The sequence below is a fragment of the Myodes glareolus genome, chromosome 21, assembly GCF_982192425.1.
Source record: "Myodes glareolus chromosome 21, mMyoGla1.1, whole genome shotgun sequence".
Taxonomy (NCBI): domain Eukaryota; kingdom Metazoa; phylum Chordata; class Mammalia; order Rodentia; family Cricetidae; genus Myodes; species Myodes glareolus.
Window position 1 is genome coordinate 54,211,316 of NC_142046.1, and position 24,677 is coordinate 54,235,992.

Genomic DNA, 24,677 nt, shown 5'->3' on the forward strand with positions numbered 1-24,677 from the left:
AGCAAGTTCCAGGACAGTCAGGGCTGTACAGAGAGACCTGTCTTGATAAACAATAACAAAAATTAATTACTTCAGGTTTTTATTCAAACAACTGCAGAAATGTAAAGGCCACCTTCTCCTGAAGAGCACTTTATGATCTTGGACTCGGCTTCCGGTGTCACTCACCACCTGACCACTTCTAAAAGATGTCTACTGACAGCCTGCTTGCTCCAGCCTCCGCAGAGCCAGAAGGTCATGAGGCAGTCCCAGGAAACTCACTCTAGAAAGCACCGAGAGTTTACAGACAAGACTTGGGTGGTATGGTCAGCATTATTTGGATCATCCAAGGAAAAGATGTTGACAATGCCAGTTAAAATAATTATTTTATTGAGAAACGTGCTGTCAGTGAGAAAGGAACATACAAATATGTCCATCTAATAAAATTAGCTTATCCTTAATCCTAGAAACATCCCTCGAAGGCCTCCGTCATCTGAAACAGCAAATCATACTGACCTATGGTTTTCTTTTAGAGCCTCCCGTGAAAAATAATGTTTCAGATCCCATCTGTGCAAACAAAAGAGCAGACTTAATGTGCTCTTGTTTTATAATGATGTTTTTCTGCCTAAAACATCCTAATTCCATGATCATAACATAAGTAAGTATCATTTCTTTTTAAATACACTAGGCTTCCATGCAAGTTTTTTTTTTAATTATGCATTTGTTACATTAAAAGGGTCAGGGCACTAACCCCATAATTTTCTAGGTGGCTCTTGTATATGAAACACTATGAGATAAATAACGTCTAAAATAAGTTAAACCATCACTGATATCTGTTAATCAAGTAGTTGTTCAAAGGCTGTGCAAAGTATCTGAAGGTAAAGCTTTATCTGAAGGTGTTATGTTCTGGCGTGGTGATCCTGGAGAAGAGTGTCTCCTGAGAGAAGAGGTGTTGAAATGGGATTTGCCCTTCTAAGGGTGGAGACCAGAGCCCTTCCCTCTCCCGTGGGCGGGTGGGTGCAGCACCATCTGTGAACCTGAACGAGGCCTCACTGGACGCTCAGTGTGCGACCTTGATCTAACACTGCCCAACCTCCAGGCCTGTAAGAAAGAGTTCCTCTTGCTTGTGGGCTATCTCATTGTAAGAAAGATTTCCTCTTGCTTGTGGGCTATCTCACTGTAAGAAAGACTTCCTCTTGCTTGTGGGCTAGCTCATGTCTTTTTTTTTTTTTAAGAGGCCTTAGTGGACTAAGCAACATTTGGTGTTTTTAGACAGGGACATATTAAAGACTAAATTATAAAGGTAGGATGCTAGAATTTTAAATTTCTGACTACACTTTTTCAGTTCAGGAAATAAAATGGATTTTTTTTTTCTACAATAGGATACTCTGAAAGTCCCAGAAGTAGTATGCATCATGGCAATACTTTTGATAACATTTAAATCAAAATGCCCAAAGTAATTAAAATTTTAGCTTGAGAGCAGCTCCGGACCTGTGTGGTGTTTGTCCTTTGCTCTTGCTTCCCCTCCGTCCAGCCGCCATGATAAGAGCCAGCAGAGCCGTGGCCCCGCGTCTCGTGGGCTGCAGTCTCCCGGAGCCTGGCGGCCGCCCGTCACCAGGATGGCTGGAATGGACTTTGTCATGAGGCTTTTACTGTTTCAAGAAGGGATTATACATCAGAGGCACCTAAAGGTCCAGTTCTGGGTATTGATCTGGGTACTACCAACTCCAGTGTGGCGGTCATGGAGGGCAGACAAGCGAAGGTCCTGGAGAATGCTGAAGGTGACAGAGCTACGCCTTCTGTTGTTGCCTTTACGGCAGATGGAGGACGACTTGTTGGCCTGCCAGCAATGCGACAGGCTGTCACCAACCCAAAAAACACCTTCTATGCTACTAAGCGTCTGATTGGACGTCGCTATGATGACCCCGAAGTACAGAAAGACGCCAAAAATGTTCCCTTTAAGATTGTCCGTGCCTCTAATGGTGATGCCTGGGTTGAGGCTCATGGGAAACTCTATTCTCCTAGCCAGATAGGAGCATTTGTGTTGATGAAGATGAAAGAGACTGCGGAAACTTACTTGGGTCACACAGTAAAGATGGCTGTGATCACAGTCCCTGCTTATTTCAATGACTCCCAGCGACAGGCCACTAAGGATGCTGGCCAGATAGCTGGGTTGAATGTACTTAGAGTGATTAGTGAACCCACAGCTGCTGCCATGGCCTATGGTCTGGACAAATCCGAAGATAAAGTCATTGCTATATATGATTTAGGTGGTGGAACCCTTGACGTTTCTATCCTGTGTATTACGGATGGAGTGTTCGAGGTGATATCCACCGATGGGGATGCTTCCTTAGGTGGTGAAGACTTTGACCAGGCTTTGTTACAGCACATTGTCAAGGAGTTCATGAGGGAGACAGGGATTGATTTGACCAAAGACAACGTGGCCCTTCAGAGGGTTCGGGAAGCTGCTGAGAATGCTAAGCGTGAACTCTCCAACTCTGTACAGACTGACATCAACTTGCCATTTCTTACAATGGATGCTTCTGGACCTAAGCATTTGAATATGAAGGTAACCCGCACTCAGTTTGAACACATCGTCGCAGATCTGATCAAGAGAACTATTGCTCCATACCAGAAGGCAATGCAAGATGCAGAAGTCAGCAAGAGTGGCATAAGAGAAGTGGTTCTGGCTGGGGGCATGACGAGGATGCCCAAGGTTCAGCAGACTGTGCAAGAGATTTTTGGCAGACTCCCAAGTAGAGCTGTGAATCCTGATGAGGCTGTAGCCATGGGAGCTGCCATTCGGGGAGGTGTGCTGGCTGGTGACGTCACAGGTGTGCTGCTCCTGGACGCCACTCCCCTCTCTCTGGGTACTGAGACTTGGGAGGTGTCTTTTCCACACTTATTAAGAGGAACGCCACAATTCCAGCCAGAAAGAGCCAGGTATTTTCTACCGCTGCTGATGGACAAACTCAAGTAGAGATTAAAGTGTGTCAGGGAGAGTGAGAGATGGATGGGGACAACAAACTTCTAGGACAGTTCTCCTTGGTTGGAATTCCCCCAGCCCCTCGTGGAGTCCCTCAAATTGAAGTTACATTTGACATTGATGCCAATGGTATTGTTCACGTTTCTGCCAAAGATAAAGGAACAGGACGTGAACAACAGATTGTGATCCAGTCTTCTGGTGGATTAAGCAAAGATGACATTGAAAATACGATTAAAAATGCAGAGAAGTATGCTGAGCAAGACTGGAGAAAGAAGGAACATGTGGAAGCAGTTATCATGGCTGAAAGAATTATTCATGACACAGAAACCACGATGGAAGAATTCAAGGACCAGTTACCTGCTGAGGAGTGCAACAAGCTAAAGGAAGAGATTTCCCAAACGAGAGAACTGCTCGCTCAAAAGGACAGTGAAACGGGAGGAAACATTAGACAGGCAGCATCTTCACTGCAGCAGGCATCACTGAAGCTCTTTGAGATGGCATATAAAAAGATGGCATCTGAACGGGAAGGTTCTGGAAGTTCTGGTACTGGGGAACAGAGGGAAGACCAGGAGAAACAGTAACAGTGGCAAGGCATTGAGAGAGGCCAGAAGGACAACATGAAGCTTGGGCGTAAAGGGACGTCCTGAGCAGACGTTACTGTTTTAGCCGTAACCCATATAACTTCCTTAATAAATAAATGTAGTGATTATAAAAAAAATTTAGCTTGAAAGATTATAGAGATAATATCAATGTTCTTACTCTTCTCTTATTGGCACACATTAGTACTTTAGATAAAAGACAAAAGACAAAGCTTTAAAATTGGTATTTTATCAAAACTAAATTTAAAAATTTAAAAAATAGTGGGATTAGCCAGGCATGGTGCACACACCAAGAGGTCCTGAACTCAGGAGGCAGAGGCAGGAAGATCAGAAGTTCAAAGCCATCCTTGGTGATGTAGTGAATTTGAGGCCAGCCTGACTACATGAGTTCTTAAAAACAAAACAGTAGTTTTAATTTTCAAATGGGTAGTATTTGTCACAGAAGTGGAAAGAAAAATAAAAGCTCTTACTAGAATAAATAGAAATTGGTTTGGGGAAAGTGTTATCGATAAATGTAAAGTTGCCTTAAGGTTCATTTTTAGAGCAGCAAACCTGCCAGATTTGGCAATTTAAAAATAACAGTCAGTTGAATACTGACTTTGAAATTATAGCGAACATTTGCAGAAGGAGAAGATGTTAAAGTATTGGAACAGTGGCGCCCATAGCGATCAGCGCACCGTTACCAGAACGTCTGGCTCCAGGCTGGTTCGGGCCGCTTTCCCATGTGCTCTTCCCGCACATGAGGTCATAGCACGTCAGGACAGGGTAGGAATGCATTTGCCACTCACAGGAGAGAGGACAGAGGCTCCAAAAGGTAACCTGCCTCGGATCCCACAGCTAAAAGTCCCAGATGTGAGACTAGAGGGTACGAGTCCAAGTGGGGTTCTCGCCTTTGTAATTTAAGTCTTAGGGGAAAGTGAGGCTGGAGACGAGTGGCCGATTTCTTTATAGCTTTCCTGTTGCGGGGTGCTTACGGTCACAGCAGGAGGGCTCTGTTCAGGACTCTTCTGAAGAAATCTGTAAAACAGATACTCATCCCGGAACTCGTATTCATTGGTGATGTGTTGGATGACTCCGCCCTGCACCAGTCTGTCTCCGTAGATCACAGCCTCACCGCGGTCAGAGGCAAGGCCCACTTCAATTAGCCAGTTCACCAGGTCACAGCCACAGAAGGTCCCGGCAGAGGACTTTGCACCACACCTGTATGTCAAAGGAATGATTCAGCCGTATGTTCTCTGACTCTTGTATCAGCACTGTGCGACGGAAGACGAGCAAAGGAAAACAAAAAGGAAGTGAGGAAGACAGCATGACAGTTAGAAGCGTGACAGAAACGGAAGTGTTCAGTGTTCTAAACGTGGAGGAGCCGCTACCTTTCCTGGTCCCGGTGAAAGATAAAATAAGCCAGTAATGCTTGGGAAAACAAACACCTCTTAAAAATGACACAGATAAGTGTACTGCCTGAGAGAAATTCTCTCTGGAGGGGAGTACATGTGTATGTGTGGCATGTCCCTGTGTTTATGCATGTTTGAATGTAGTGTGTGTGGGGTGCACATACATACATACAGTCAAAGCCTGAATTTGACTGGGTGGCTTTGATTCCTCCTTATTTTATTTATGGAGGCAGGGTCTCTTACTGAACCTGGAGCTCACCCAGTCCAGCTGGTTAGTTGGCCAGATGGCCCCAGACTGACGCCCTGCCGCTGTCTACCTACTGCTGGGATTACAGGCAGGACCACCGCACAGGCCCACCACCACACCTGCCCAGCTTCTATGTGGGCTTTGGGGTCCCAAATCCAGTCTTCATGCTTGTGAGATAAGCACTTTGTCTACTGAGCCATATTCCTAGCCCCCAAACAGAAGTTTGTTTTTTTGTGAAAACTTTAATTTTCAAGAACGTAAACAGCTGTGTAAGGTATGTGGATACTATATTGAGCAGTGTACATTAAAACAATTTTTGACAATAGTCTTAAATTTTTTTCTATGTGTATGGAGGTTTTACCTGCATTTATGTCTGGTGGGCACCATGTGCATGCAGTACCCGAGGCCAGAAGAGGGCATCAGATCCCTTGGAACTGGAGTGAACAGATGGTTATTGGCCATCACGTGGTTACTGGGAATCAAATCTGGAAGAGTAGTCAGCACTCTTAACCACTGAGCCATCTCTCTAACCCCCAAGACGTATCTTTTAATAGCAGCAAGGCCTATGTGTGCGCATTATGTGCACTTGTGTGCATGTAATGTGTACACACGCAGGTGGAGGTCTGAGGTCAGTGTGTACGTCTTTCCTCGAGTGCTCGCCACCTTGACTGGGACAGAATCTCACTGAGCCTAAAGCTCGACGATTCGGCTGCTCTGTCTCCCCACCCCCCAGGCCTGAGGTGACAGGTGTGAAAGATGCAACTCAGGTTCTTGTGCTTGCAACAGTAGGCACTTTCCTGACTGAGCCTCAGCTCCCCGTGTGGCCTGTCAATGTCTTACAGATGACTAGTATATAGCTGACTTCATAGTTGTGTCTGTGATACATGCCTGTGATCCAAGCACCCGAGGGGCTGGGGTAGCAGAATCGGGTTTGGGTACAGGTGACATGAGGAGACTCTGTCCAAAAAACAAAAGGAAAACTTTTTCTTTTCTATTAACCTATTGAAATCAAACTTCATGTTCAGCTCATAGTACCCACAGCCTCTTTCCCTCAGCAGCCAGTACAGTCATTTGCTTCACTAGGTATTGGAGCAAACAAGTGAGAGCTGTCCCATGGCAAACCTGAGATTTTGGAAGTATGCTTTGGGCTGGGGAGATGGCCCGGTGGTTAGGAGTACTCAGTGTTCTTCCAGGGGACCCAGTTCAATTCTCCACATCTGCATCAGGCAGCTCAGAACCGCCTGTAGCTCCAGCAACAGGGCATCTGACCCTCTTCTGGCCTCCACGGGCAAGCACACACGCGCACAGTTATAAGATAATAAAAAATCAAGCTTCTTTAGGAAGCGTGCTTTGATTTTTATTTGCTTCTGGATTGTTTAATATTTGTCTTCCTAATGCAAATGGGGGTTGCTTACGTATGAGCAGATAAAGAGAAAGAAATGCAAAACAAGAGGACCAATTACATGAATTACGAACATTTTCCTACAAATGTGCACTAGACAGCAAGAACCTCCACAAGCATCAATCAAGCTGTGAAATCCAGAGTGCTCGACAACAGGAAATGGGGGTGAGGAGCAAGATGAAATGACAAATAGGTGTCACAGACTTTAAAGCATACACAGTTTCACATGTAAGAATTAGAAAAAAGTTAATAACAGAATTTTTCTCAAATACCTAAACTATCAACGTTAGAGTGACTGTCTGGGTCTTTCTAATGTAGAGATGGACTTTCTGTCCCAGTCACTAGCTGAAGGCATCTGCTTCTTGATTGCAGTGATCAGGTGGCTGTCACAAGAGCCTATGCGATAGGACAGCGTGTCAGAGAATGGGACCTGGGACAGGCTGCAGATCCTGGAAAGGAGCAGGAATCAGCTGGTTCCTACCAGCTGGTGCCCATTCAGCCATCTGGGACCTGGTAGCTCAGCAAATGCTAAGAGTTCTGCTTCCTGGCAGTTGGCAAGCACAGTAACTTGGCAGATACTGCGAATTTTCTTAAAAGAAAATTTTAAAGCGATGTTAAGCTGTTCTGACTATCCGCAGGCTGTATCCTGAAGCTGTGCTCAGCCTTCCAAGGTAGAAAAGTCACTTTTCTCCAGTTTATCATTGACAGTGAGTGGGCAAGGCTCATCACAGACACTGGGCCATCAAAGTAAGCTTTTTCCTGTATGGTTTATTATTTTACGTATGTGAGTGTTTTGTCTGCATGTATGTGGGTGTACCACGTGCATGCCTGGTGCCCAAAGAGGCCAAAAGAGGGAGTCAGATCCCCTGAACTGGAGTGACAGAAGGTTGTGAGCCACCATTGGATGGTGACCTAACTGGGTCACTGAAAGGACAAGGGCTTTCAATTGAGCCAGGTTGAACAGGGTGGCCCAGTACTTAGAAACGAGCCGTCCTGAATACCAACCTCCAAACTTTTAGACATGCACCTAGAGGTGTTAGGTTTTTTTATTTTTTGCTTTGTTTTACTTCCTCTTTCACGACCACTAAAACTATCGGCACTGTTACATTTGATTATCATAGTTTATCGTTTCCGGCTGCAGCTTGCTCTAGATCTTCGGGATTAGGGGAATAAATAAAATGCCATGTAATAGCAACAGGACTGGAGGTGAAATAAATATCAGAGAATAAATTAAGAGGCAGGAATTTCACTTCATTCTCTTGACAGCATCGTTAGTAATATGAAGTGACATTAGCTCTAGGAGATGAGAATAGAAAATCCCTTCTAAATCTAGTGTTTTCCACTGCGCTATGAGAGACACTAAAGGCCAACATGAAGAGAATGCTCACCCTCTACCACACCGGATCCTTTTTATATAGGAACCAGAAGCTACCTGACATGAAACATAAAAATAAAAATGATATGACATTTTTATACCTTATTCCTTAAACTATAAACTCACCCACAACAGTTAGCTTGTTAGAACCTGATGTTAATAATCTGTTATCTACGCTTCTGAACCCTGTGCCGGCTTTACCTTCTTTCTCTGACGATGTTTCGGATGCACAGGTCACGGTGGTAATGTACGAACTGTTGACAGGTCATTTTGATTTCTTCGGAAACAGGGGACTCTCTGTTTTCTGCCGCTTCCTTATTGGTCCACAGGAATTCAAGCCTGAAAACCAAAATTCAAGCAGGCTGTTTCTTAGGGAAAGAAGACAAGCGTGAGAAGATCCAGCCTGTCTCACCAGGTGGATATTCCAGACCAGTCACCAAAACTCTGTTACCAACACCCAGATGGCATTAATCTCTGAACCAGAAATGCCCGTGTCCTACATCTGCTCTTTGAGCAGGCTGGGGTGGGGAGCGATCCACTTCCTACTCTCTCCAGACATGTTTGACCCACTTCAGTTTCTACTAAGACATTCCTTCTGTTTGCACAGACAACTTAGACACCAAGCCGGATGTCTCAGACTGCCTCAGAAACTAAAACCAAAACTAAACGAACCAAGGTAACTCATGAATTACGCATTTTATTGCACCATTTCCAACATTAGTAGCACAGAAACAAATGCCAGGATCTGGAGTATAAAGCAGTCCATTCTGTCTATCCAGGCAATACAGCTGTTGACAATTGCCTTGGCCGGCATTATGAAGCTGGCAGCTAAGGTGAATGGCTTTTCTGTTATACTTTTCTTTTAGAAATTATTATGACCCTTAGCAACGACATCTTAATGACAACAATGATGGTGATGGTGGCGGACAAGGGGCAGACACTATTGACTGGCACTCCTTACAGAGCAGGTAGGTTGGATCCCATTAGCACTTCTAGCATCTATGAATTTTCCCGAGAGCACACGAAGAACAAACATTTCCCCTGCTTCTCTTCCAACTCTCTGTTGAAACTTTTACCTTGTTATTCTTCACAAAGAAACCTTGATCTTAGTTAAAAGAAACCTTCCTGGAAGCCAACAAAACCCCCAAAGTTGAGAGAATCCTTGAATTTTCTGTAAACTCTCGGTTTTAAAGAAAGAGAAGGCCCATTGTCAAAGACACAGACAACCAGACGTAGACTTTGACGGGAGCACAGCAGTGACTGCTCCACTGCCAAGTTTCCTTTAACTGTGTGTAGCTAACAGTACAGGTAAAAGCCAGTGCCCAGCAATTCTTGTTAAAATGCAAATTATATTGCTGGATTTGTAATACTTCTTATAATACTTTCTCTGCAATTATTTGCAACAAACATGTGACTCCACAGATAACCTTTGTGTGGTATTAGTGGTCTCTTAGCAGATAGAAAAGTATAAAGGTATAGCTATTTTAATAGAACGACCTTGTCGTCACCTTTAGGTACATAGGCTTATTTCGAAACTGAATTTACCTTCTTTTGAAAGGTAGGATGATTAAATGTTTGTCCAACCCAAAGATTCCGAAGGAAATAAACCCCTAGGGGAGAGAACAGTTATTCTGTTTGAATTCCACCACAAAACCTTAAGACAGAAATTAAGACATTTAGTGCATGAGGAAGCAGCTGATAGTGATTAGAGCATCATTTTAAATTCAGCATACAAAGCAGACTTAAGTTCAGTGCCTGCAGGCACACATGACGCCCTGCTTGCTGCCTCTTCCCAATCATCCTGTCCTAGTAATTATGATGGGTGCTAAAAGCCCGTGCTGAAGTACTGCCTTTGCATGACAGCTCCCCGAAGCCCCGTGTTTTGGTTTCCCCCTTTCTGAAAGGAAAATCTCTCCGTGTGTACCCACGTACTTATTATTTTTTTCTGTTGAAACTTCACAAATTTAACTAACAAGGGCTGTAATAGCTAACTGCAATACAGTTAGTAGTATGTTGTAGATAGAAAAGGTCCCCAGAGACTTATGCATTTCATTGCAAGCATGGGCCTTCAGGCACTATTACAGGAGACTAGAGGGTGGGCCCAGCGGTGGGGCGGACACAGCACTCTTCTGGAAAAGCTGAGTGGTTCCCAGCACACACGCTGAGTGGTTCAAAACTGCTTGTGACTGAGCTCCAGAGGATCTGACGCCCTCTTCTGGCCTCCACAGGCCACTGTACTCACGCAACCCCCATCTTCCCCAGACACGCCAGGCAACAGACATACACATAATTAGAAAAATTTAAACACAAAATATTACATGAAGGACTTGATTGTCTTAAGCTACAAAGAGTCAGAAGGGAGCATCTCACTACATCAAGTCCTGAAAGGGAAACAGATTCGAAGTGAGACTCTGTCTCCTGCCTTTGAGCCACTTGAGACATAAGCTGTGTAGGCAGAGTGTGGAGCACATTCCTGCCATAGTTCTGTTCTGGAAAAAGCCCTGTGCAACGGAGCTTGCTTGGTTCCTGTCCTAGTGTGGCTCAGTCTGGAGTGGGCTTTCTCAGTGCAAAATGCTGAGGGGGCCTGTGATTTTACAGCCCCGTATTCTATAATATTATTATAAATTATAAATTAAATTATAAATTATAAATTATAAATATATTATAAATTATAGTTGGATAATGTCAGCTCTTAAATAGCACCCCAAAGTGAGACTGGTATCAGATGGCTCTGGGCGCCTATGTTTGTCCCTAATGGATGATTACATAATGTGTTTCTTAATACTTTGCTGGTTTTCTTCCAATAACAATGTCAAAACAAACAGGAAACTCTTTGAGAGGAAGACAAAAACATGTAGGAGCAGAAACTCACAAAGTTTAACTATCTTATATGGCAAAATATTTCAAATTACATAGGTGGTAATTTCCAACACAGTATTTTTCAAGTTGGTATTCAGTTTATGAATGAATATTCTCTAATCAAAAAGTAAGGGTTTGAGTTAGGGATGAGGTTCAGGGTAGTTACATGGACTGATTCACCTTGAATGTACAAGAGAAAATTCAGTCTCCAGCACCTTCAAAAGGAAGGGGTAAGAAAAGCAGACGGATGAAAAGATCAAATTTTGAACTTTGCAGATATTTGTTGGAATTTAAAATGTGATTTTTCTTTAAATAGCCCCTTTTTGGTTCCAGTGCTAGGGATTAAACCCAGAGCCTTCAAGATGTCAGACATTAAATATCAATTTTAATAGTAAGATGAGAGGGGAATGAGAGTATCTATTGTGTAGGTATTCTGGTGTTTCCATGAGATAATGAACATAAAATCCTTACCAAGGGTTGGTGCATGGTAGACGCTAGAGGAAAGGCTACTACTGTGTCTGCTAAAATGTATTTATTTGTCACATGATTTTTGGGATACTGATTTAAGTGCCTGCCACTCCAAAAGCAGGCGATGTTTAGTAGTGTAGTGGCCAAACTAAAAGGCTCAGAGAAGCACGCTATTTTCCAAGAGAGTTATGCAGACTATGAGAAGTTTACGAAGAATTTGGGGACATCTTGTTCCTACTTAAATCATTATTCTTCATCTCAGTGCCAAAGCAAAAAAAAAAAAAAAAAGTCCTTGGTATTTCTGGGTGAAACACTCAGCGTACATTCTGATGACTTCAACCGATATACTAATTCATCTCTACCGGGAGACAGACGGCAGCTGTCAGCTGTCGTGCATACCAGCAGCTGATAAACAAACGGAACCCTTTGGGTATAACAGAAAACAACGTCTGCACCCCCCATCCGCTCACCCAAGAAAACAGAGCCCCCTCGGTTCTCAGTAAATAAATACCTGGCCGAAGTTGAACACGGCACAGAAAAACTGCAGTTCAACATAGAGCCGCCCCGTCTCGTGGTTGAACAGCCACCACAGACAGCTGGAGAGGTTCTGTAAAGGGAAGAGAAAGGGACTTCAAAATTAAGCACGAGAATCATTTCTCTCCACCCAGCACACACTATGATAACTTCTCTAGCTGATAATTAGGGGGGAAAAGATTAAAGGAGAAAAACACCGAGAGAATCTACACTTGTCTTTCAAACAAGAGGTTTCAACCTCTCCTCTTGACAGATGCCACTCAAACGGTGTCTATTCTGAACAAATCTGAAGCAGGAAGACAGGAGCCATAATACAGGAGCTTACATAATGTATCAGGACTGCCGACTAGCCTACACAGCCCGGTTTCCAAATCTGCTTGACACAATAAGACAATTATATCACTAGGCAGCAGTTCTTGGCAGCATTTCTTATTTTTCGACTTTTGCTCTTGGATGGCCGTTAAATGTTGCTGGCTCTGTAATGAGCGTCCAAGTGCGAAAAGGCTGCAGAGGCTTTTGGCCCCTCTCCCATCTCCAGGGAGGCACACTTGAACCATCTTAAGGGATTAAGTGTAACAACTGATAACGCACAAATGAGGGCAACAAATAAAAGCCCTTCTGTAGTTAAAGTACACAATAAAAGAAAGTATTGAACTTATAAATCATAACACTGGAAATTCTTCAATACTGAATGGCAGCCCGAGGTCTCTATGAATATACAAATACGCACGACCCCTTTGGGAAAGAATCAGTAGAGTGCACCTGTGTCATAGAAACGCTTCTAGACTTCGGTGCGGACTGCTCACCTTCGGGAATCTACCAGTAGAAAAGACAAGGCCTGGAAGTGTTTATCAGCGCATCTTGAAAAATTATGAACAATTCATAAAGAAGTGCTTGAATAAATTATGATGTTGCTTTTCTGTGGTTACTGGAAGGTAACTTAACACAATGGCTTTGAACACTTCAGTCAAGCAGCCTCATTAGACAGAGGTAGAAAAAAGCAACATTGAAGCCTGAGTTTTCCTGTGTATGTGTTTGCCTGGGGCCCACAGAGGCCAGGAGGGGGCGTCAGGTCCCCGGTGGTTGGAGATGCTGGGCAGCTCTTGTCCTCAGCAAGGGCAAGTGCTCTTAACTGCTGAGCCATCTCTCTAGCCCCGGAAAATTATTTTTAAAAGTTTATTTGAAAAATATCTTTAGAGAGATAATTTAGCTATCTGTCCACTTTCAGGAGTAAGTAGTCTTGCATGCATCATGGAAATACTTTGTTCTGACAAACTCCAGGTTCAAGAGTACAGAAGTCTGTACAAAGAACAGACCGTCAGGGCGATTGGGCAACAGAGCAAGCGACTCATTCCTTGTCCCTTATCCTTGTGCCTCAAACATCGACAAAATGTTAAAATTCAGATGACCCAGCCACCATACTTCTGCAAAGTAGCAATGAGGTTCCTCTGAGAGAAGGCAACTATTTAAAGACACAAGCCCAGCTAGAAGCAGAAGGTTTTACAGCAAACAGGCCAATGATGAGAAGTAAACACAGCAGGACGTGTCGGGTCAGCTGTGGGTCTCCAGCCTGCAGGTACTGCTCTTCCTCCTGGGCTAGGATGCAGCTCTGGGAGTCGCAGCGACTCACACAGTGGTCCGCTGCAAAACAGTGAGCACAGGTGTAATTATGTCATGGTGACGTCCGAAAAGGGACCACATAGAAGCACGCTCAGTTAAGACGCGGGATCTGTCAGCGACCCTGGAGAAGGCCCTCACGTTATGTTGGGGAGTCTCTCTGAGGATTCAGAAGCAGCATGTGGCAGTTCCTACTACACACTTAACAAGGGCCTCTATCTACAAAATTTATGTTATATGATAATGACATATAATTTAGACATATTTCATATAGTTTACATACACTTTTAAAGGCTGAACTAATAAAGTTTTATCTGTGATAAAGCCACCTGAGCCACAAAGACTCTATTGTGTCCTAGTCTGACAAACCATGAAACAAATGTACTCTTACCTCTTACATCTTATGAAGGAGCTCAACTAATTAATTAGTCCTGATTAATTAGTCCAGAGAACAAAGCTGGGGGACAGTCTCAGCTTTTAGAAGAAGAACAAAGGCCAAAGTTCAATGTTTCATGGATTTCCCACTTCGATTAACCTTTGTTTTTTATTTTGAAAAGTGTTCAGGATTGAACCCAGCATTTCATGATGTTGGGCAAGTAACACCAAGCTATACCCTCAGGCATGTGAGTTATATTTATTGGGAAATCTATTTTAATACTATCTTTAAGAATTTTATTTTTTAAACGAGTGTTCTGTTTCTATCATCACGATCTTATTATCACTTTCTCCCATCTTATTGGAAACACATTCTGAAGCCATGTAGAGCCCAGGGCACTTACTTTTCTCGAAGGAAGAAGGCATAGGCCCACTGGCACTTGTGTCTGTTACTGGCTCTATTGATGGACAGCGTAAGTCACCATTTCCCAAGGAACAAGAACAGCAACCTAGACAGAGGAAACAGTCTATGAATGTAGAGCCCAACCACAACAGAAACACACAAGTTCAAAAGATGCCAACCATGCCTGAGCCACTCAGGTTGTCTCCGTGGAAACGTTTTCTGTATGGGCCCGTATCTAGGTGTGCCTGTACAGCGGTGAGCAGTAAGCGGGGTCAGACAAGTGATCAGCTCCCTTACGTGTCCCCTCGCTGGATGAGACAGGGAGAAATGTGGCCTAAATGAGCCCACCTGCCTGTGACTTGGACTAGCTAGCTTCCTGCCCCAGCTATTGGACAACAGGCATCCCCTTCTTCCCGGAAGCCCTGTCTGGGCACAGCTAAAAGAATCCTCTTCTAGGCTTAGCTCAGCAGTCCCTTCTTCCCAGCCCTTCTATCTAAAGAGTCTAGAAGATTCGGTTGAAGTAGCTCTACCTTTTTCTTTACAAGCCCACACGGCTGAGCCTCCAGCTGGTTTATAGGCAGGATGTTCTACACAAATTACCATGAGCCATACTGCATAGCTGTAATTTTCCTCTGTGTTGTTTATTTATATATTTATTTAAATGTTTATCTCCTCAGGTAACTGCACACAGTGACCTTTAAATTTTTTTACAGTTATATAGGCATGGGACTTCCTGATATGGATTGCAAAATGAACAGAAGAATAACTCCAGCGATAAACTATTACATGCATATGCTAGGATCTGAGCAATACTTAGACTTAACCTCTCCTTGATAATGTACTTAAGTTCTTAGGTGACATTCTTAAAAAGAAAGGATTTCAAAGTACAAAAGCTATTATCTATAAGCCATTACAAATGTCTTTTTAATTTTATGATAATAATGCTACCTCAAGGTTAAAAACAGAACCACAGAATAACAGAAAATAAATTATCTTGTCTAGTTCTCTTCAGAAATATGAAGATTTAATTATTTAAATAATAAAAATTACATAAAAGGATATAAAAATTAAGGACCCATGTGAGGCCAGTACAATTCAAATAACATACCTTCCGGGAATGAGCACCTGCATGCACACAGATGTGCACATAAATAAGCAATTATGGCCTCCGGGAAAAATTACTTGGCAGTTTCTTCCTTCAAACATAAGGGTTCATCAGTGGCTATCAGCTTTCTCTTTATTAGACAAACATTTTTTGTTAAACAAACTGTTTTTATTTTTCAAGATTTATTTATTTATTTGGTTTTTTGAGACAGGGTTTCTCAGTGTAGCTTTGGTGCCTGTCCTGGAACTAGCTCTTGTAGACCAGGCTGGTCTCAAACTCACAGAGATCCGCCTGTCTCTGCCTCCTGAGTGCTGGGATTAAAGGCATGAAACCCTGTCTTGAAAAATCAAAAATAAAATTATACACACACACACACACACATGCATGCACGCACACGCATTCATGCACACACACATACAGAGAGAGAGAGAGAGAGAGAGAGAGAGAGAGAGAGAGCGCGAACGCTCCTACTTGTTTCTGGGATAGAAGCTGGGAAGAGTTCTGGCTCATTTGTTGGTGCTGGGCTCTCCTCAAAGGCAGTGCTTCCAGGTTCTGCTGGCTTGTGGTTCTGAGATTGGCCGAAACCTTCATAGTGACCAGCCTGGGTGGTACGGTTCATGCACATGAGTGACACGCCAGCTATCACAATGCTGCAGAACAGGGTGACCGCTGTGGTGATCATCTGCCAGCGTCAGAAACAGATATCAGGAGAGATGGCTCAGTGGTTAAGAGCACTGACTATTCTTCCAGAAGACCTGGGTTCAATTCCCAGCACCCACACGGCTCACACTTGCCTGTAATTACAGTATCAGGAGATCTGACATGTTCACACAGACATACATGCAGGCAAAACACCAATGTATATAAAATAAAATAAGTCATTTTAAAAAATTTAAGGATAGCAAATATGTCCGTATAGCTTTAAACACTGCAGAACAATGTTTCTTCAAAATGGATAGGCGTATCAAAGGAATGTGATTTATTTGTAAAGAAATCATGATTTGTCTTATAATAGCAAGTTTAATCATACAAGTTTCTTGGATGTTTCATGTACGGCAAGTGGTTAGCGATAGAGTTACTGGTTTCCTTAAGTTAACAGACCCTTTACTCTAATTGCTGCATGTACTTAAGCCCTCCTTCAGCAAATGGAGACTTTCTTACAGCAATGATTATAAAAATTATAGCTGATATTTATGAGCACCAACGGGATGTATTAGTATAAGCCCTTTTATATATAATCTTGTTTATTCTCACAAAACTGAATTAAATTCAAAATTACAAAACAAAAGGTAAAAAAAGTTAAAAACCTTTGGTGGAGGTTTTTAAAAACATATGACCGTGGATCCTGCCCCCTGAAGAATCCAGCAAGTCCCACAGACCTCCTGATCTACAGCTTTGCAAGTTCACTTTGCTTAGATATATTTTATTCTGGATTCGTACTTCCCATAAGGGTGACATATATGACATTTACTATTACTGATAAGTTGTTTACTTTTTTCCCTTCAGTAGAGGAAACACAGTTTATGAATATATTTTCAGTAAAATCAGTTAAGGGGCTGGAGAGATAACTCAGCAATTAAGAGCACTTTCTGCTCCAACAGAGGTCCTGACTTGGTTGGATTCCTAGATCCCACAGGCCAGCTCAGAACAGTCTGTAACTCCACTTCCAGGGGATCCAACTGCCTCTGCTGGCCCCCACAGATTCTGCAAACACACCATGTATGTCTATACTTTCAGGCAAAACACTCATACACAAAATAAAAATAAATAAATCTTTAAAAAACAAAATAAAAATTAATCTATAAATATTTAAAATCTTGAGCTAAAAACATTCATATCTTGAGGTGTCATAAGGTGTTAAAATCAGCAATGTTGTATACAGTAAATGAAAATATATTTAAATTTAACTTTAGTATAAGAATATCATAAACTAACTAACAAGACATTCTCAAGAAGGGAACTGCCAGTAACTTCCCACCTGCTCTTTTCCATAAAAGAAGGCGGAGTCAATGCTGTCTCCATTGTGTTTCCCAGTGATCAGAAGCACACCAACAAGGAGGGCAGGGATTCTGCAGCAAATGTCATCAAGAAGAAAGAGTCAATGACCAACAGGAGCTGTGTGTGGAAACCCACAAGCAAACAGGAAAAGGCCACTCACCCCCAGCCGGAAATTATGATGAGTCCCACAGGGATCTGCATGCTCTCCCGCTTTTTTAAAAGAAACAAAGAAACCGCTAGAAGGCCTAGAAACAAGAAACCGGGTTTGTAAAAGAAATGGTTACTCTTGACACTGGACCGAAGTTGCAGCTGTTTCGCAAACACCAGCTTGTGTTGGTGCCCTAGTGGTCCAGGTTTCATTTTGCTTTGTGACTTAGTTTGGCTGGTTTTTCTGTATCCGGATCCTGATCCCCATCCTTCGCTTCCCAAGTCCTGGGGTAACAAGTGTGAACCACCTTGCTAGTTTTTTTTTTCTTCCTTCAAATAGTTGTCTGGTTTTGTTCCAAATTTTCCTCCTTATAAATAACTGTTGTTAGAAACATTTTTTCTAAATTAAAATCACTTTATTTTCCTTCCTAGAATCATTTGTTTATTCAAATCTTATTTTACTGGAGGATTTTTTTTTCAAAAGCCATAGCGATTTTTTCTTAGTTTTTATTTTTTTCATTTATGTGATTAGAATAAAGTAGAGTCGGAAGAGTTAACTACATACAGAGCGTTTCTGAGACTGACTCCATTTTGTTGGTGCTAAGAAGCATATACATTTCTCAGGTTAACTTTGGAAAATGCTCCAAAATGTAGGGCTCATGCTTCATAGAAAACTGATCTAAACATAACACAAATGTAGTACAAACCTTACACAGATGTAAATATTTCAAGGGTTTGGGTTGCTATATAGCCCAGCTGTCCTTAAACTTTCGATCCTCCTGCCTCAGCCTTCTGAAGGCTGGAATGACACAGGTGTCAGGACACCCAGCTTGTTTTCAAGTTCCTGAGCTTTTCCTTATGCCTGACGCTGTTACTTACACCTGTGGCACTTAATGAGCTCCACAGGGCTACGGGCTCTGAGTACTGCAGGTGGAAGGAACCGCTATTTCAGATTAACACTTGAGTTCCATAGGTATGGAAGAAACAAGGGCAGGGGACAGAGTGGTGGAGAGACCCAGCCTTCTGAGGAGCATGAGGAGAAGGCCTGAAACTGTCCTGGGGTTCCTACGATGGATTTTTAGGATCTGGAAATAATACGTCTATAAGGAATTTCCAGTCTCTTTGGCATATTTTCCATGATAACCACTGTGTCCACATTATAATTAAGCAGAACTTAGGTTTCAGTTTATATAGTAAGTTTGGGCCAAGTGAAGGTCAGACAATGTTACAGCTTACTGCTAAATGAAGACTCCATAGGGGTTTGAAGAAGGCAAGGTAATGGGATAAGCAGATCATAACCTGTGTGTGAGTAACTGAAGATGACCTAAGAGGACAGAGCGTGGAGTCCAGTTTACACTGCAAGCTGGGATCTACATTAGCAAGCTAAGATCCTTTCCTAGAATTAACACTTTCAGTCAGAACGGACAGAAACAGACACAGATAATTAACACTTTAAACTAGAATTAACATAAACAGATACTGAGTCCTTGAGAAGGGTTTGGCGCTCTGAAATCTGATTCCCCTCGCTCTGAAATTCTGACTCCCCTCGCTCTGAAATTCTGATTCCCCTCGCTCCGGGAAGAGTCAGAGCTGTAAGGAGACAGCTGGGACTCTCTGCTTACGTTGATTCAGCTCTTTGGGCTTGCTTTCATAATTTCCAAAGTCAAGTATTTAAACTGAACCAGCAAAAAAGCCAGAGAAATGGACGATTTACACAATCAATGTACATCTGAAATTGTTTGATTAGCATGTGAAGCTTGGGGCTTCCCTGGTATTGGATTTAGCGGACGTGTTAAAATGCAATTGATTTTAAAGGAAAAGCAAAGCAAGTGGTTGTGAAACAGGACAGTCATGGTGAAGGGGGTTTGTAAACCAACCTGAAAATGACTGAACATGAGACTTTAAAATACACCGAATGGGTCTGTAATTTTGTTTTTTTGGTTGTAAGCTTAGCCTTTGGCAACTGAACCATAAATTCGTGCTATATTTATAATAATCTGATGATGACAGGGCACCTTTATTGTACAGGGAATTCATACATTCTTTAGATAGGTCTCAACATACATGTTTGATGGTTTTGGAGATGGTTCAGGCTTTCTGACAGACTGGTCTGTTTGCTGCTCTCTTTACTCCCATTGCAAATCCCACCTGAATGAACTTGGGTACCAGACATCAGTTTGGGCCACCTATATTTGGGATTGCAGTCTCTAGGTTGTTTTAATTCGATATCTCACGACAAGTCTCATGCAGTGACAGGTCTACTCGTCTCACAGGAGCATAAACAATCTCGTGTTTGTGACTCTGTCATCCTGTAGTTCCTCTCCACATTGCTGCTTCTCTTCAAAAGGCTACAGACTTAGGTGGGACCAGCTCTTGATCCTTAGGGCATGAAATCAAAGGTCTTCCCACCGTGGTCTCGTCCTGGCCCTTACTTATTAACCACTGTGCAATCTCCCGTCTGGAACCATTTCACAATTTCAAATTGTGGTATGAACACAAAAAACGAGCAAACCAGACAGCACTTTCCACAAACAGAATGTCTGCTTCTGAACGAATGATACATTTCAAATTGGCAACGTTAGGTTAACATTGTGTCATAGTTTTCAGCGTCAATTGAAAGAGTATTCTTTATCACTGGGTCCTCTATTAAAATTATTTATTTTATCTATATGGGTGTTTTGCTTGCATGTGCATCTATGCACTACAGGCAGGACTGGTGCCTATGGAGGCCAGGAGAGGACTTTGGATTCCCTGGAACTAGAGCTACGGACGGTTGTGAGTCTCTATGTGGGTACTGGGAATCGAACCTAGGTCAGTGCTCTTAGCCACTGTAAGTCATCTCCACAGCCTCTCCACATCCACTTACCCACTTTTCTTGTTCTCCTACTGCCTCTTTCCCCCTCTTTTAGTAATAAGTGATTAATAGATTCCCATTTCTTGAATGTCGGCTATGTCCCAGATGTAAACACCTACACCGCACTTCATCCTCAGAATATCTGTGTAATGTGTTGCAAGCAGCTTTAGAAGTAATAAAACAGAAGAGCTGGGGCTGGAGACGTGGCTCAGAGGTTAAGAGCACTGACTATTTTTCCAGAGGACCCAGGTTCAATTCCCAGCACCTACATGGCAGCTCACCACTGTCTGTAACTCCAGTTCCAGGGGTTCTGATACCCTCAGAGCCATACATGCAGGCAAAACACCAGTGAACACAAAACAAACAAACAAACAAACAAACAAAAAAGCCAGGAGACCCAAAGCTAGTTAATTTGTATGAGGCAAAGCAGTTGGCAGTTCAATAGGATCCCAGAAGTGAACTCTGGGACACATCTAACCTCTGTCCTTTTCCACCTGGTGTCTCCAGAGGGGTGCTACGTCGTCGCACTGGCCTGGAGCCACCGACCCCCACAATGAAAAGGACCATATGACTGAGGAGGGCTTTGAGCCTGGCAGAAATAGAGTACTCAGCAGATATTGGCAGACGTGTGTGCTCTGTGTGTGTGTGTGTGTGTGTGTGTGTGTGTGTGTGTAACAAACTGAGTAAACACCCTGACCTGTGCTAACACACTTCAAATGGATCAGTAGATGCTGAGGTCTTTTAGAGGGAGAGGAGAGGGGCAGACTTTAGCAGTCCTTTCGCGAGCCAACTTACCTGTCCACAGATAGGTGCTGTACAGGGAGCTGTACAATAGAACAAACACCAAAATTTGTCCAACAAAATTTTTTTCTTTAACAAAATTCCATATCATCATTCCAGCACAAACAATAGACTAAAGAAAAAATTATTAAAAGATTTTGTAAGTAGCTAAAAGTAAATTGTATGATTCATTATAACAAAAGAAAACTATGAATCTAACCATATTCCCAGAAAATAATCGCCCATCCAAAATTCCCACTGACCATCAACTATTACATACTGGCTTTACTAAGATTTCAAGCTTTATGATTAAAAACTTCTTTTCCATAGAGCCTTGAACAATGTACATATTAAAAGAAAATAACGACCATATAATTCTAGCCTTATTTAGTAATGATTTACATAGAAAATGTTAAACTTCTTCCCATTAAGACCACATGCCAAGACATAACTGTAACATCAGGTCGCGGGAGCTCTCCTTTTGTTATTGGTTTACTCTTCAAGATGGGAGTCTTACTCCGTGACACAGGCTGCTTTCGAACTCACAGCAGCCCTCCTGCTTCAGCCTGTCCGTGCTCAGAACTGCAAGTGTGACTCACACCCGAGTGAGAGTTCAGTGTTTAACTCTCAACTGAGTTGAGTTTAGCTCAACTGTTTGTAATTGAAAATGCAAAGTTATCACTAATTGCTATTATCAATCTTAAAGCTTAAGACCTGCTGCAGCATTTAATACATCAAGCATAAAGTAGCTGGAATTAAAGTATAATTGATATCATTGCTAATAATCTGACTCTGGAACTGAATAAAAAGCCCAGCGAAGTAATCTTCTCTCACGCAGGACAGGAATCCCGGGGAAAGCCCTGCTGCGCTATCTACAGGTCGTTATCTACAGGTATACTAACCTGAGCAATGAGTAAGTTGGTGGTGAGCATATGTGGAAGCTGCTTGTATTTCTTACTCAAGAGAAGAATAGCCAGGGACCAGATCTTGAAGATAAAAGGCCAAGTTATTTACATTTCTCAATCTTTATGACTACTTACTAAATAGTATATTAGAAATCTTTTTCATTGTGGGGCTGAATTGAATTCAGGGCCTCATATGTACTAGACAAGCATTCCGTCACTGAGCTACGTCTAGAAAGAAACCTAGCCTTTGGTTTCTGTGAGACAGGATCTCACTATAGAACTCAGGCTTACCTTGAACTCCAGGTCCTCCTGTCTGAACCTCCCAAGGTTTAGGATAATGGGTGTGTGTCCCTACATCTGGTCCCCATGATTAGTACTTTTAGAGAATTCTCTTCATCCGCATTCCAGAAGAAATTTTAAGGTTTCGTTGAAATTGCAAGTTATTAACATAAATTACTATATCCAAGGTGAAATAAAGCATAGGGAGATCCATGGTTAACAAATGAGTTCTTTAAGAAGTAGTGGTTTGACCAGGACCATATTCTAAGTATGCCTACCTTCAGCGGCTGGGGTAGGACACAATGTCACACTCAATTGGTTAGGGAAAGAGCTTTGCTATTTTCTTTCTTTTCTGATTTTTTATGGCACTAGCTTCTGAGGAGTCTAAATTCCAGATGGTCTTATTTCAAACAACACATACCTCTTGCACCAAGATTAATCTCGTATTCCTAGTATTTACAAGGATTGGGTTTCTCCTCTTCCTCTTCCTTTCTTTCTGCTAGTACTGGGATTGAACCCAGGCCCTCATGTATGCTTTAGCTAAGCTCCAGCCCAGCCGCAGGACTGAGTTTCTGTTCTACCTTCATACTGCCCAGGAAAGTATGCTGGCTAATTTAATAGACGTTGATACCTTCTGTCTCCCCAAACTACCTTCTTATCAAGGAACATAGATTTTTTTTTCAAAGAGTATGTGGTAGGCTGGGCAGTGGAGGCACACACATTTAATCCCAGCACGTGGGGAGCAGAGGCAGATGGATCTCTGTGAGTTCCAGGCCAGTATGGTCTACAAAAAGAGTTCAAGGACAAGCCAAGATGAGACAGAGAAACCCTGTCTCAAAAAAAAAAAAAAAAGAGTAAGTGATAGATATGGGATTTCCTAAAAATCACATTAATCGTGTATTTATTTATTGCTAATATACATATCCATTCCTTTTAAGAATAAACATTGTCTTTTTCCAACCTAGAATTCTGACTGAATTAAGCAGGCAATCTGACTTACATGATACTCTAGTTGTTAAAGCTTATATATCTGAGTTACAGGATCCAATTCAAAAAGTTACCTGGTTTCATTTAAATAAATAGTTAATCTTGCTCCCAAAGACCTTTGCTGATCCTATGACTGTAGACTAGCTAGTGTGTGTATGGTGATCATTGTTCACAGAATGCTTATTTCATTATCACAGACCTTAAAACAATCCATAGAACTAAAACATGATTATCATTATAGCTAAGAAAATTAAGCAGAAAGGGTGTTAAGTAACTCCAAAGAGACACATAGGTAACTTGCAATAAGACAAGGAATCAAACCCAAGTTTGACCAAGTCGCACACCTTCCCACTATACATACAACTTAAAACTCCCCATTGGAAGGACAAACTTAGTTAATTAGGAAATTAAATATTGCATTTTTTCAGATAGGCTTTAGTTTCTATTTTATCTTTTAAAAACATTTAAAAAATAATTTTCCCATTTAGTAGTTATGGTTAAACGTATCTTGTGGTTTCTATTCAATTTGACACTGAAACATACTTACCAAGGAGACCAGGCTGATAATACTTATATCAAAACTAACATTCTGAATGGCATACGCCAGTGGCTTAGCATCCATGGTGGGAAAGGTCAGGAGCCAGGCAGAAACATACATGATTGGAGCAGACACAAATGTACTTATGACCATTCCTGAGGTTATCTGCAAACATGAGATCAAATTGAGGCGTCATAATCTTACCTAAAAAATTGCTTAAAAATTTAAATGCCCATAATACACTAATGCATCCTAAATGGAAAAATGACAACCAGTAAGGACATTATAGAATCCAGCATCCGATCTGACGCCATACTTCTTTCTAAGAGCATGCCCTATTGGCCTCTTTCTAATCTAGGATCAAATACTACAACTTATGCTGCTGATTATATCCTAGGCTCTGGAAAGAGCACCCGTCCAATGGTCTAAAACCATGAGCAGCTTTCTTCCATGCTACTTCACAGACTATGGGAAAAAGTCAACAGAAAATAATTACCAAACATGATATAGATTAATTAATTACTGGGACTGTCCCTCATATTACATTTCAGAACCCCTAAATACAATATACATAGGCACCATTAATTTACCAACTCTCTCTAGTGTATTGTGGGTATTTTCTTGTGGTGACTGAATTACAGTGAATGAAGTTTTCCCCTCAAAATTCCAAAAGTAACTCCCCTATAAATAACTTTGAAGCTTAAGTATAAGCGTAGCTGCAAAGTACTTGAAACAAAACAAAACAATGACGAATAAAAAAAAAAGTCTGGGTTTAAGAAAAAGAAGAACAGCATAGACGAATAAGGTTCCCATATTAAATAACTACGGTTATATAATGTCATGGAATAGCCT

General features: G+C 42.0%; 1 protein-coding gene and 1 pseudogene across 4 annotated transcripts in view; one reads left to right on the forward strand and one right to left on the reverse strand.

The window, feature by feature from the left end:
- Positions 1–343: 343 nt before the first annotated feature.
- Gpr155 (G protein-coupled receptor 155) overlaps positions 344–24,677 on the reverse strand; it is a 40,240-nt gene continuing 15,906 nt past the window's right edge. For 2 of the 4 annotated variants that reach the window (XM_048425813.3, XM_087900055.1), the window contains 12 exons: positions 23,835–23,990; positions 22,019–22,102; positions 21,132–21,249; positions 17,496–17,580; positions 17,316–17,406; positions 15,809–16,019; positions 14,234–14,338; positions 13,342–13,478; positions 11,815–11,910; positions 9,522–9,586; positions 8,178–8,315; positions 344–4,761 (listed from right to left, as the gene is read on the reverse strand). In XM_048425813.3, the coding sequence (XP_048281770.3) occupies positions 4,461–4,761; positions 8,178–8,315; positions 9,522–9,586; positions 11,815–11,910; positions 13,342–13,478; positions 14,234–14,338; positions 15,809–16,019; positions 17,316–17,406; positions 17,496–17,580; positions 21,132–21,249; positions 22,019–22,102; positions 23,835–23,990 (1,587 nt within the window). In that variant the 3' untranslated portion in view covers positions 344–4,460. Of the gene's footprint in view, positions 4,762–6,854; positions 6,998–8,177; positions 8,316–9,521; positions 9,587–11,814; positions 11,911–13,341; positions 13,479–14,233; positions 14,339–15,808; positions 16,020–17,315; positions 17,407–17,495; positions 17,581–21,131; positions 21,250–22,018; positions 22,103–23,834; positions 23,991–24,677 lie in introns of those variants that run through there. The other 2 variants (XM_085680946.2, XM_048425815.3) reach the window with 2 other exon arrangements.
- On the forward strand, positions 1,516–3,543 carry LOC125394758 (stress-70 protein, mitochondrial pseudogene; annotated as a pseudogene).